The following is a 14,477-nucleotide window of genomic DNA, read 5'->3' as shown; positions in this document are numbered from 1 at the left end:
AACAGCCAGAGAAAACATGAGCAGAACTAAAACCATCCAACTGAGATAAAATGACCCTTAGGCCCCCAATTTTCTAGAAGTAAGATGAAGGCTTTTAAAGCTGCTCAGCTGCCAAGAAGGATCATTCTTTAATGTCTACTTCAAATATGACCAAGAAAAGAAGGGTCTTGGAGTAACCAAGAGCCCCAGAAAACAATGAACCAGGGAGCCCCTCCAGGGTACAGTTCCCATGCCTAGTTTGGGGGTCTTTTGCAACATCTATCCACCATGATGTCAGAATTGCTACAGGTCAGTAACTGTGTTTCTCCCTTTCCCCCCCCCATCCGAGTAGGAATTTTCATTACAATTTTCAGTCCCTGCTCTACCATTGTAAATTGGGTTTGTAGGGGGTAAATAACTTTACCTTTGGTTTTAGTGCTCCAAATCAAATGAAGTCACATCTGGACCCAATACAAAGAGTATTACACATTTCTCAGAAACCTTGGGCTCTGAGTTTAACTATACTGAATGGAATTTTGGGGTTGCCTCCCTTGAGGTGGAAGCAAATGTTTTGCCTGTGGGAGGGAGTTTGAGTTGAAGGCTGTAATCTTTAATGCTGTTAAAATATTTACAACTTTTTGACTTCCAGGCACAGAGAAATTAGATTCCTCAGTGGGACATGCTCTGACCAATGAAAAAGAAATGGAAACGAAAGTGACACATGTCGTCTCCAGATGGAAGTTGTAAGAGCCAGCGATCCGTTCACTACCTTTTGGTTCCTGCCTTGGCAATCATGGATGGAGCTTCCACAGCCCGAGACCCTGAGCAGGGCCCTCCCGCAGACCTCCACTGGACATGCAGCATAACCAAGAAGCAACATTTTCTCATATCAAGTAACTGAGATTTATGGATCATTCTTACTGATAGAAAAATCATAATAAAATCCTCTAAAAAAGCATCACTGCCAATGTTCGAACTTCCTTATGTATCAATACATATTAGGAATACCTCTTAAATAGATTAACTTCAGAAAGGGAGTATGAACTTGGATGAGTTACTTAATTTCTGGGTCTAAATTTCTTCATCTACAAAATGGAAATGATACCTGATTACCTCATAAGATTAAATAAATTTATATGTATAGCTCTTAGTACACAGTAGGAGCTATAAGTGTTTGCCATTATTAAATACCTACCAAGTTTGCTGTAGATTCAGTTGTGCTACAAACACCTGAAGTTTCATGGTCTGATTCCAGAGGATATTGCCAAAGTAAAAAAAAAGCATTATATTAGTTGGAAATTTTATAAACAATGAATGTCAGACTCTATCTAGATCTCACTGACATGAAGGATAAATATATTCTTCATGATATCCCCCTATAAAAAAAGTGTGTTTATGTAGGGCTTTTTTAGCTCAGCATAGCCAGACGGCCAGCACTTGCTTTTTATCTCAAGTTTTATGGATATATGTTCAAAACTAAAATGTATACATCCTTGAAACAAGTTATTTGAGTTTTCATACTACTCAAAAGATACTGAAGCCAGAGACTGGCTGTCAACAGTACAAATGTCGCCTCTGAAAATTCCCTTAGTTTTTCAAGTTCAGGCAGTGGTGAAAAACCCAGCTGTATCCAATTTTCCCAATCAGGCAGTAAAGTATTGCAATTAAGTTCACCGGATCTGGAGTTAGGACTATCTAGATTTGAATCCTGATTAATTACATCAGTTTAGGTGGGTTTTTTAATCTTTGTGTCTCAATTTCTTCACTATAAAACCGTGATTAACAGTGCCTAGATGATAGGGGAGTGAAAAGAACATAGCATGGTGCTTGACATGCAGTAAATGGTGACTATTATCTGAGTATAACCCATAGTTTGTGCAGATGGACACTAAAGGGATATACCATGCCTCATTTGTTTTTCAGCCTATCAGGTAAATAAAACATTTAAAATCGGTCTGTTCTCAGAGGATGGCTCAGTGGACTGAAGTACTTCACCGTAAGACTGGTATACCATTGCAATGCAGACAAAGTCAATCTTCATTGGACAGTTTTCCATGAAATAAAATCCCACAGATCAAAATTGGATTTGATTCTTAAGTGCACCACTTATCAAATACACATGCATCAGCCCCTCCAGACATCAGGATTTAAGGTGAGAACAAAGATTTGGTTACTCTGAACATGCCACTACAGGTGAGCAGTACATCTGAAGTTACCCACCATGCTTAGGGGAAAAGGCAAAAGGGTCATGCTAAGTAAAAGAGCAGAGCACACACATCCTTAAGCACATACATGCACATAAAAAACCTTCAGAGATTATGTTTGGGCTAGATTTTTTGTACTCATTAAATTCTTCAAAATATCTATTTTCTTCTATATAAGTAACAGAAAGGAGAACATCACAAGAAAGATATTTGACTGGTAAGTTGAGTCATTCGGACTGCCTCATACCTCCTTAATCCACCCAATTCCTCCAGAATTGTTTAAGTAGGCATATATCATTTTATAGTAAAATGGTAAACATAAGCATACCCCATGGTAAGAGGCACTATAACAACTGTTGAAGGAATATATATAGGCTTTCGAGTCAGACAAACCCAAATTCAAAATTGATCTCTGCCAGTAACAAAGAACCATACATTATATGATTCCATTTATATAAAATGTCCAGAATAGGCAAATCCATGAAGACAAAAAGGAGACTGGTAGTTGCCTAGAGTTGGGGGGAGAATGGAGAGTGGCTATTAATGGGTACAGGCTTTATTTTGGGGGTGACAAAAGTGTTCTAAAATTGATTGGGGTGATGGTTATGCATCTATGCATAACTCTGTGACTATCCTAAAAACCAATGGATTGTACAACTTTAAAGAGAGCTGTATGGTATGTAAATTACATCTAAATAGAGCCATTATAAAAAAAATTGAGGGCAGGCCAGGTGGCTCAGTTGGTTAGAGCGTGAGCACTGAGCAACAGGACTGCAGGTTAGATTCCCACATGGGCCAGTGAGCTGCGCCCAAGCTGAGCTGCCACTGAGCTGGTGAGAGCGCATGCTCATAACAACAAGGTTGCCGGTTAGACTCCCACATGGGATGGTGGGCTGCGCACCTCCAACCCCCACAACTAAGATTGAACACGGCACCTTGAGCTGAGCTGCCGCAAGCTGCCAACGGGCGGCTGGATGACTCAGTGTGCAACAAGGATGCAGGTTCAACTCCCGCATGAGATGGTGGACTACACCCCCCCCCCTGCAACTTTTAATAGACTGAAAGTGGCGACTGGACTTGGAGCTGAGCTTGCGCCCTCCACAACTAAGATTGAAGGACAACAACTTAACTTAGAGCTGATGGGTCCTGGAAAAAACACAATGTTCCCCTTCCCCAATTCCCCAACACTGTTCCCTTACCCAATTCCCCAATAAACTCTTTAAAAAAAATTGAATCTCTGTCACTTACCAAGGATATGACTTTGGTCATGTCATTTACCCTTCAAACCTCAATTTCCTTATATATAAAATAAGGATACTGCATTTCTAAGAGGGATACAGTTTAAGTACTATATTAAATTATAAATAAAATTACTTAGTACATAGGAACAAATAGTATGTTTATAGATCAAGGAGACTTCTTCAGGTAATGAATTTATTTCAAAGCAGTCTTGTAAAATAATAGCCAGTTACATGAAAAGCCTAAAAGAGCTACTAGAAATGGTGAGGACAACATGAATAGTACCTTACTAACAAGGAATAGATGTTTTCCATACTGAAATCTTACTGAATCAAAACTCACTAAAAACCTATGCAGAGAGCTGAAAATAAGTTATAACAATGTAGAGGCCTCGAGAAACAGAAGTCTGTCCTTCTGAGAAATACCAAGACAGCTTCAAAACCCTAGGAAGCTCTGAGACAAGAGCTGGTAACTTTCAAAACAAGTTACCAGAACAAAGTGAGACCCTCAAACCAAAACTTTAGGTCTATTTCACATCTCTGATATGCTAATAGCAAAAGAATCATCTTAAAAAAATGTTTAGCTGTAACTGACTCACCATTGTCATTCTGGCCATCCCCCTCCTCTGAACTTAAAGTCTGTTTGCCTGAGCTATGTCCTTCTCTTGCAACAGAGTATCTTGGAGCAGGATGAACCACTGTAGAGGGTCCCTCATGATTCTGTACCAAAGAGATACACACACATACATGAAGTATACACACACATACATGAAGTTCTCCCTATATAGTCAGAAAAAACCATATATTTTAATGTGCTTTACAATTTTAAAATGTGAGGAAATAATGATCAAGAAAACAGAAATATTAGCCCATACTATATAGACAACATTGTTTGTCCACCTCTATCCCCTTCTCTAAGAACAACTTCAAACAACAACAAAAACAATGTTCTCTTCTCCCACCTTTAAAAGTGCTAAGATGAAAACTCATGTTTTCCAGGAAGGGTTTTATTTGGTCGTTTGTACAAAAAGCTAAAATACACCCACATTACCATTACTTAAAAAACAGAAAAGTAAACAGCTTGTTGAGTAAAGCTTTTTAACTACTTACAGGTAAAGCTGGATAAGCAGTCTCATTCCCTTCTTCAATTTCATAAAAAGTAACAGTTTCTTCCAAGCCCCTGGGCATGTGTCCATTCTCTGGGGCAAAGCTATACTGGCACTCCTTATTCATGCAATGCATCTGGCCGTGACCACGTCTAAAGGAACTTAAACAGTTCAGAGAATGAAAAGGGGAAAATGATAAAATATGGTAGTAACTTGATTTTATATTCTAAGTAACAGTTCAAATCATCATAATGGTGACACTAAAAAATTTAGCCCATACACTTGTTGCTCAGCAATGAATCCAGACTTACCAATTTTCTCTGACTTTTTGTTTGTTTGTTTGTTTTTAGCTGAGCCATCCTGCTACCTGTTGGCAGCTCAGCGGCTGCTCAGCTCGGGCTGGACTAGAACTGCTGTTGCTCAGAGCTCAAACTCTTGAGCGAGCTCTTAACCAACTGAGCCACTCGGCCGGCCCTTCTCTGACTTTTAACACTTAAAATTCACTTACTAAAGTTACAAAATTGTCACGGGGATGAAAATACAGCATTCAGAACATTGGTCATATGTTGCAACAACTATGTGTGGTGCCAGGTGGGGACTAATCAGGGGATCACTGCATAAATTAAATAAATGTCTAACCACTATGCTGTACATCTGAAACTAACATAAAATAATACTGAATGTCAACTGTAACTGAAAAAAAAATACAGTTTTAAAAATTCATTTACCGAGATCTATAGGAGAAGTTATCATAGCTCTGGCAGCACCTTTTACCTGGGCCAGGGTAAAAATCAACTTTAGGGACCACCACGTTATGCCTGTTTATAAAATGAGATGAATCCCTAAGAATAAAGTGAAAGGAAACAGATTTTTTTATTCACTAGTGCTTCAGTAGTCATTATTTGTAGTTAAATAGAAATAACACATCTTTCTAAAAACATCCACATATTAAGAGCTTTGCTCTCCACACTACAGGATACAGTGTCACATACACAGCACTCATCTTGATGACATTCTATTTTCTAACATCTCTTCAACCGCTCCATATTTTCCCCTAGACTGTAAGAATATGAACCTTCCCATAAATTCATTTGACAAGAATTTAAGTATACATCAGTTCCATCCTCTATTCTTTCCATAGGTACAAATTATAAAATAAATCTAAACTATTAAGATATTTCTAAATTCTACTGTAATTCTGTCCAGGAATTATTTCCAGTATCTAAACAGAGATATGCATTATCTTAAAAGTTAGGTGAGCCTTACCTGAGCATCCCAAATCCCCGACCTTGTGCCTGAGATGAATGTTGAGGATGAAAATGTTCACTAGCCATAATATCACCAGCTGTTTGTGAATAGTGCATTGCAGGGTCATGCCCATAATGCACACTATGCTGAAACCTCGGCGGGAGGAGGGGGTCTCCCCTGCTGTAAGCCATAGGCATATAAACCTCTTTCCCTCTAAGTTTCTTGAACATCTTCTTCCGTTGCTTCATGTCCATCTCTGACATAACTTTCAGGCAAACAAAGAAGTAGCAAATAAGCTTCATAACCAAAGCAAAAGATCCACGGTCTCCCCACCACACCCACAAATGCCTAAATTGCTCAAATGTTTTTCTTAGGAACAAACCAAACAAATACAGGAAGGGCATTTTTATATGTTTTAAGGATGTACTATACCTTCCATTTGGAAGGGTAAAACCAGCAGGTAATTTCTGTATCAATGGACATCTCAGCACTATCTTTAGGCAGCTCTGGTCATTAAAACGTAGTTTGTCATCCAGTTACTTACAGCACTATTATCCAAAAAACTATGACTATTGATCTCGGGCTGCTCCCGTGAGATGTTTTCCTAGTTCTTTGAGAAATCTGTTCCCTTCATGTTTTAAAATCTAAAATCAACTCCAGCTTAAGTTTACACAAAGTACTTTAGAACAGTACTTCAGCCAGGGACAATTTTGCCACTGCCCCTTGGGGCACATGTGGCGATGTCCAGAGACATTTTGGTTGTCATGACTGAGGGAAGGATGCTACTGGCATCTAGTGAATAGAGGCCAGGGATGCTGCTTAAGCATCCTACAAATGCACAGGACAGCTCCCCATAAAGTATTATCCATCCCCAAATGTCAGAAGCACCAAAGCTGAGAAATTTACCCTGGAACAAGACTTACATATACCTTTTTTAAAAAGTACAATGTAGGGTACAAGAAGGGGAGAATAAAAACCTTCAGTATACAAACCCATTTCTGGGACATAGCCCCTGGGAATTTTCTGGTAACCTCTTCCTTTCCGACTGGGTACAGCATTCCAGGCAGGAACAGGTGTCACTTGGGTAAGTGGTTTTAAGTTAGCCAGTGGAACAACATGCCTTAAAGTTAAAGGTACCACCGTCAAGCCACTGCAACAGACTTAATTTTCATTTGATACACGCGTAACCCACCCTTCCTGCTTCATTTTCAAGTGTATTCTACTTAAACCTATTGATATTAGCTTCCCTGTTGAGGTTTTATTTTTAGGTTTAGAAAACCTAAGAGTAGTTTATACAATTTCACAGCTGTTTGTAGTACAAATCATGTTCCCTAGGAAAGACTATGGCACACTAGTTTACAAATACTTGTTTCCTCTCCTTGGAGAAACATTCTATTTCCCCACCCCATTGACTTCACAGGCTTAGACATGTAACCCACTTTGGCCAATAAAATGTGTTTTAAGAACCAGCACATGGTTTCTCATGTTCTCATTCTTTCCCTGCCTGTAAAATGAGACTTGTTGGCCTGGGGGTCCTTTGCTGACACACTATGAACATGCAAAATGAGCATGAAATGACTACTGTTTTAAGCCGCTAAGTGTTTTTTGGTCGTTAGGGCAATATAACCTAGTTTGATCATTCTTTAGTGGACAAACAGCATCAGTATCACCTGGAAACTTGTTAGAAGTTCAAACGCTTGGGCTTCACCACAGACTTACTAAATCAGAAACTTTGGGAATGGAGATCATCAATCTGTTTTAACACACTCTTCAAGCAATTCTGGGGCATGTTCAAGTTTGAAAATGACTGGACTAACTTATCTTGATACTGGCAGAGGCTCAGTTAGCAAACTAGCTTTCCAATTAGTATGAATAGTTTTTGCCAGAATTCTTCTGCTGTACTTAGAATGTACCTAATAATTTAGCTAGTGCCTAGGATTTGTAAACTTTTATACATAGGTATATAGCCATGTGTTGCTTAATAAAGTGGGTGTGTTCTGAGAAATGCGTTTAGGTGATTATGTCATTGTGAAAACATCGTAAGTGTACTAACACAATCCTAGATGGTCTAGCCTACTGCACACCTAGAATATATGGTGTAAGCCTATTCCTTCTAGGCTACATACATGCACAGCATTTTATTGTGCTGACTACTACAGGAAATTGAAACACAATGGTATTTGTGAATCTAAACATATCTTAACATAGAAAAGGCACAGTAAAAATATGGTATAAAAAATAAAAAGTGGTACACCTGCATAGGGCATTTACCATGAATGGAGCTTTCAGGACTGGAAGTTTCTCTGGGTGAGTCAGTGAGTGGTGATTTTGAAGGCCTTGGACATTACTGTGCACTACTGAAGACCTTGCAAATACTGTCCCACATGCCCTCCCCACCGCTTCCTTACAACAGGGTCAGAAATATAACATTAAAGCTGTCAATGAATGCTGCGCCATGAACTCTTTGGGCTGGATGAACATGAAGCTCCATGTAAGCTGGATTAATGGAAAATATTGAGGAGAAACTGGCTGGTTGAGGTGCAGACCACCCCAATAGTGACTGTCAGGGAGTGAAAGGTGACCTGAGAATCAGTAGGAAGAAATCGAGATGGAGAGAAAAAGGAACATAGATATTGTCATACCAATGTGCTATTGGGCCACTGCATGTTGGAGCAGTAGTCAGATTAAGAAACCTTGAGGTATTCATTTTAAAAGGATGTTTAACATGGAGAGGGTGTAGAACTGGGGACTCAATACTTTGTTTTTAGTTCCATTGACTCTATTGGGGATAAAGGGCTCTCTTTGGCATTAAATTGATGGAAGAAATAAATCTTTACTTTGTATCGCTATAACCTGAAAATATTCCCAAAGTACAGGGACAGGCTGACTCCACACTAGCACAGAAAGCTTTTATGGAAGTGGCAGTGGCACCTAATACTTGTTAAGGTAGCTCCTGTGGACCTGTGTCCTTGTACAGAATCTTAGGTCGTCAACAGAGAACTTACAGCAATGCACTCTGAAATACATCAAGCTAGATCTGGGAGGGCTGTAACACCCTCTAAGCATGTAATGATGGGGGTACAGGCTCCCCTGTGCTGAAACAGGGGATAGGGATGTAATGTCTATACTCAAAACTGAGGTGCTGCGAGAGAGCGGGAATCTACTGCCAAGCCCCACAGATATTGCTCCCCTCAGAGAAAATAAAAAATTCCTCCTGAACCACATATCCTTCTATTTCTTACAGGCAATTCAGCTCCATTACAATCTTATGGGACCATTGTTACAGATCAAAAAATCATTATGCAGCACATGAATGTACTGAATTCTCACCCTTTAGCATTTACTTTTACAATTTAAGGTAAATCATCTGAGGCCAGTACCAAATACAACTTTGGTTCTCTTTCTTACTAGCATCCTGGTAATTCTCAATTTAATATTACAAGAAGGCATCAGAAGCCAAAAATTTTAAGAATTCAACACATTATTATATTCTTACTTTTCTGCCAATTCTTCAATGAAGACTGTTACTGAATTGTTCTCATTTCCAACTTCCTGAATATGAGCATTATAATATCTTTCACCTGATTCCAAGCGAACCTGAAAAAGGGGAAGAGACAATAAGAACATGTTTAGTCTCAAGCCTATTGGCAGATGTAGCTTCTGCCAAACACAAATACTTTTCCCAAAATGGAGCTGTATCTACTTATTAAAAAGCAGCTGTGGGGGCCGGACGAGTGGCACATTGGTTAAGAGCTGGCTTGGTACACCAGAGGGCCCCGGTTCGGATCCCACATATGAGGGCCAGTGACACTGCCCTCCACAGCTAAGATGCTGAACAACAGCTCAACCTGGAGCTGGGCTGCCGAGTGTCGCCTGCGACGGCGTAGGCTGCAGCCCCTATGGCAGTGGGTTGCCATGGGCTACCATGTGTAGCCAGCAGCCAGCGTGAGTGGCCAGCAGCCGCAGTGAGTGGCCGTCCAGAAGCCGGCGACTGATCTGCCTCGCCCGGGAAGAGCGCAATGATGGTGCCAACTTGGGCCAGTGAAGCAATGTCCTCCACAACTAGACTGAAGAACAAAAGGACAGCAACTTGTCTGTTCCCCTTCCCCCAATTCCCCAGCGCTGTTCCCATCCCCCAATTCCCCAATAAAAAAATCTTCAAAAAAAAAAAGCAGCTGTGGCTGGCTCAGTTGGTTAAGAGCTGGCTCAACAGTGCGAGCTCTGAGCAACAGCAGTTCTATTCCCGGCCCAAGCTGAGTTGCCACTGAGCTGCCAACAGGTGGAAGGATGGCTCAGCTAAAAAATAAATAAATAAATAAATAAATAATAAAGCAGTTGCTAATCAACACTGCCAGTGTGGTTCAATGGAGGCAGTAAATACTGAAAGAGCCTTACATCTAATCAGAATAGTTTATAATTAAAATTTAACACAAACATTAAAAATTTTTCTAGCATGTTGTAAATTAGTTTTATTGAAATCATATTAATGACTAAAACCATAATCTTGGAAAAACAAATTATTCTTTGCAGAAGGAACTAACCTGACACTTGTCTCCCAAATAGTACTGTCTCCCAGCATACTCCAGATACTCAGACTTTTGAAGTTCTATTAAAAGAAAAATGAAGAATCAAGCTCAACTGAACTGGTTCCTTTCCTATTCTACATCATTTCATTTTCTAATTTACTTTTACCACAGTGTGATTACAATGGTACCACTAGGAGCTAAACTCTGGGGGGAGAAGTCCTAAAGGGTCATTCTATCACTTCTGATGGGTTATTTTTTGCAGTCAGTTTAAGGAGACCTGCAATTATAGTTTTGTGCTACAAAACACAAATAGGTGGAAATTAGGAGGTCTTAATCTTGTAGTTGGTCAAATACCAATAAGGTAAAATCTGAAACTAACATACCTCAATGAAAAAAGAAAAAAGTAACACTACACAGCTTCTTCGAAACAGCCTATTATTTTTAACAACTTATTGTGTTCCACCTGGTCTTAACCTCATCCTATACTGTAAAATATACCTAGGTTCACAAAGTTCAAGGAGTTGAATATGAAATATTAAAGGCTACCTCTAAGACAGAACTTTAAGGCCTACTTTGACCACCCTAGTTACCTAATAAATGAGAGAACCAATTACCTATTTCTAGGGTTGGCAAACTTTCTCTATAAAGATCCAGGTAAGTATTTTGAGCTTTGTGGACCACACAGACTCTGTTGCAACTATTCAACTATGTCAAAAAACTCTATTTATAGACACTGAAATTTAAATTTCACATAATTTTTATTTGAATTTCACATAGCACACTGTTCTTTCCTTTTTGCCATTTAAAAATATAAAGACCATTCTTAGCTCACAGACCGTACAAAAACAGGGGGCAGGTCAGATTTGGTTCACAGGTCATAGTTCGCCTACAGCTGACCTATTCATTTATCAATGAGGACAGCCTTAACCCTTTGATTTAAGATGAGCTTATTTCTAGTTACTAGAAGTTTGTGATCCTCTCAGTTATCTAAAGGCTGTCTCCACACAATCTTTTCGAAGTTGAAGTCCCAGATAAACACCAAACTCTAAAAGATCCCTTCCCACTTCTAAACCTATTTGTTTTCTCCTTTGGATTTAAATCATGTATTGGGTAAGGCAAAAAGTGCCTGGCTGATTTTTTGTTTTGTTTTAATAACAGTACATTGAAAACATCTCTCATTAAACACAATTTGCAAAATTATCCTCCTGGATCTATACAGATTCAAAAGTATCCTGTTGATATTTCATTACCTTTTCTGCTGTCCAACCAAACATCAAATTCTACATTACGATAGATTTCCGGATCCAGAGCTTTGAGCACCTTATAGGGCAAGATCATCTTTGATGAATTTTCTGGAGACTAAAACAAAAATAATCATGATACAAACTCAGCATATCCTTACCTTAAGTATTCCTTAAAAAAAGGTTCTTTTCTTACTTCTTTAAAAACAAAAAACTATGTACATATGCCTCCCTTTCCTTCTTTATTAAAGCAAGAAATAAATGCCACAGAAATTTTCTTGTATATTTTAAAAATCAGGAGACTAAAGCAATATGCAAATAATCTAAAAAGTTTTACATGTCAGAAGGGAAACACTGTCTAAAGCAGCCACCTCAGGACACATCTTATATAAATCAACACAACACAGATCAGGATTAAAGATTCAGTCAGAGCTACTCAACAAGTTTCATCTTGATATGTACAGAGAGGTGCAAGTGTTTCGGTACCCTAAAACCACCTGGAAACATCTGAGAACTTTATTTCACTTTGGTCAAAATCTGTTGCAATTTCCAAAGGAATTACCTTTTTCTTCTGCTTTCCTAGAAATTCACTGTTTTCAATACTGTTCCCAAATTACCAGTACTTGGGGCATACATAGAAATTGTAACAGTATTTGCCCTATTTAGTTCGCTAGCCTCAAACTGAAGGTCTGCTAAATTTTAGGTCTATACAGATGGTAAAATTTCTCCTGTTTCTCCAAACAGGATTATTACCTATTTTCTTTGAGTAGACTAAGGATAAGCGCTATATTCTTTTTTGGGGGGAGGGGCACTATATTCTTTAATGACAAAAAGAAACCTCAGTATCAGAAGACTGATTACAAACTAAGTATCTACTGGGTTTGTAATATTACTTTAACTTGAACAGCTGCTGAAATTCCTCAAGTATTCCTTTGTTTTGTAAAAACATCTACAATTCCATAAGAACAAATATTCAGAGAACATTAAGCACACATTTTACATTTTTTGGATTAAAACTTCCACAAAGGAAAACATCGACTCCCTCCCCCAACTCATATAATTAGAATGGACCATCTGATCTTAACTAGTGTGAGTTAAAATGCTGCAAACCAAAGTTATGAAAAGTCTTTGCCCTAGAAAATCTCAAACCTTTGCTTCTTCTGTTCCCTGATTGTACCCCTCTGGTATATCTTCAGTATTGCAGCAAGCACCGCACTCTTCGGTCCTAAATGAAAAGATTTAGAACAAAGAGCTTTATATAAATGTAGTAGCTAAGAAAGTCAAGTCTAATGACTATTCTACCACATAGTGGTAAAGTAGCTCAGTTCTAAAACTGATACAAATACTTTATCATCCCAAAATTTACATTTATGCTTCCTTCGTATAAGTATGTGCTACAATATACTTAGCAGATTACCTGTTATATTTCATAACTCCTTTGGGGACACATTCTTAAGATGGTCTCTGTGATCCTCACCTCTTGGTATTCACAACCTTGTGTGAGTCCCCTCTCCTTAAGTTTGCTTCTAACCAATAAGCAGGATATATATCATTATATTACATAAGAACGTAATGCCAATCTTGCTGGTCTCTCTCTTGCTGACTATTAGGAAGCAAGCAGCCATGTTCACCAACCCCATGTGGCAAGGAGCTGAGGGTAACCTCTAGCTGACCGCCAACAAAAATCTGAAGTTTTCAGGGCTACACCTGCAAGGAACTGAATACTGCCAAGAACCATGTGAATGGGGAAGTGAATCTTTCCCCAACGCTCTAGATGAGAACTCTATCCTGATCAACACCCTCACTGCAGTCTTTTGAGACCCTAAGTAAAGGATCCAGCTAAGCATTGCCCAGATTCCTAACCCATATAAATAATGAGATACATGTGTTGTTGTAAGCTGCCAAGTTTGTAGTAATATTGTTATATAGCAATAGATAATACACTCTGCCTTCCTAATACTACTATTTCAATAAGCCTGAGGCCTTAGGACAAATAATCAGTAAAGAATGGAGAATTTTTACCTTGATATATGGTTGCTGCCCCCTTGCATTCTAACCACTGACACCCCAATAAATTTTAATTTTTAAAAAAACCCACTTCTACCACCAAAAAAAAAAAAAGAAAGCAATAAATATCCAAGAAATAGAACTGCAAGACAAAAAGAAAGGTGAGGCCTGACTGACTTATACCAAGCCTATCTGAATTTCCAGACAGAACTAGGAATCAGGAAGAAATATTATCTCAAATACAAAGATTTTGACTAAAGCTGTTCAATTAATAGCTGCTTCCTCAGAGGCCACAATCTATATTCCTAGTAAGTACAAAAGGCAGACACTCAAAAGCTCCTAAAACTCCGCTTAGCTTAAGACACTCTTTTCTACTACCTGGATGTGTGTCAAGTAACCACTTTGAAACTCAATTACCATCTACAAAATTATGGTGCTAGTTTAGAATCAGTTTTTTATCCAAGTGTGGTCTACGGCCTACTCACATCAGAATACTTGCGTGTGCTTGTTTTAAAAGCAGATTCCTGGCCTCACTCTGATCTGAAATTTTGTGACGGTAAGCCCAAGAATTGGCCTTTGTAACAAGCACCTTAAGAAATTTGTATACAACAAAGTTTGAGAATCACGGGATTAGACAGTTCTAATGTCTCTTCTAGCAATAACACACACACACACACACACACCAAAAAACAAACAAAAAAAACCCCTGTCCTGACTTGGACCGAACCCCCAAAGCCTGAGCATCTCACAATACAATACATCTTTTTGGCAAAACTTCTCTTCCCCCATTAAAAAAATGTATATTCCTACACATACATACGTCTGTGTGTGTGTGCGTGTGTGTGTGTGTGTGTGTATGTGAGACTGAGAGAGAGAGAGAGAGAGAAGGAGAGGGAGGGAGGGAGGGAGAAGAAGAAAGGGAAAGAGA

General features: G+C 38.9%; 1 protein-coding gene across 1 annotated transcript in view; it reads right to left on the bottom strand.

Moving 5' to 3' along the window:
- LOC109376417 (putative bifunctional UDP-N-acetylglucosamine transferase and deubiquitinase ALG13) overlaps positions 1-14,477 on the bottom strand; it is a 90,703-nt gene that overhangs the window by 42,524 nt on the left and 33,702 nt on the right. Inside the window, 10 exon segments of the mRNA XM_019632334.1 lie at positions 1,175-1,224; positions 4,021-4,141; positions 4,532-4,688; positions 5,256-5,369; positions 5,794-6,040; positions 6,768-6,895; positions 9,272-9,372; positions 10,317-10,381; positions 11,552-11,660; positions 12,692-12,767. Coding sequence (XP_019487879.1) covers positions 1,175-1,224; positions 4,021-4,141; positions 4,532-4,688; positions 5,256-5,369; positions 5,794-6,040; positions 6,768-6,895; positions 9,272-9,372; positions 10,317-10,381; positions 11,552-11,660; positions 12,692-12,767 — 1,168 coding nt within the window.

The sequence above is a fragment of the Hipposideros armiger genome, unplaced genomic scaffold (assembly GCF_001890085.2).
Source record: "Hipposideros armiger isolate ML-2016 unplaced genomic scaffold, ASM189008v1 scaffold_1124, whole genome shotgun sequence".
Classification (NCBI taxonomy): Eukaryota; Metazoa; Chordata; class Mammalia; order Chiroptera; family Hipposideridae; genus Hipposideros; species Hipposideros armiger.
The sequence above is the reverse complement of the archived record's forward strand: the minus strand, read 5'-3'. Positions and strand labels throughout refer to the sequence as shown.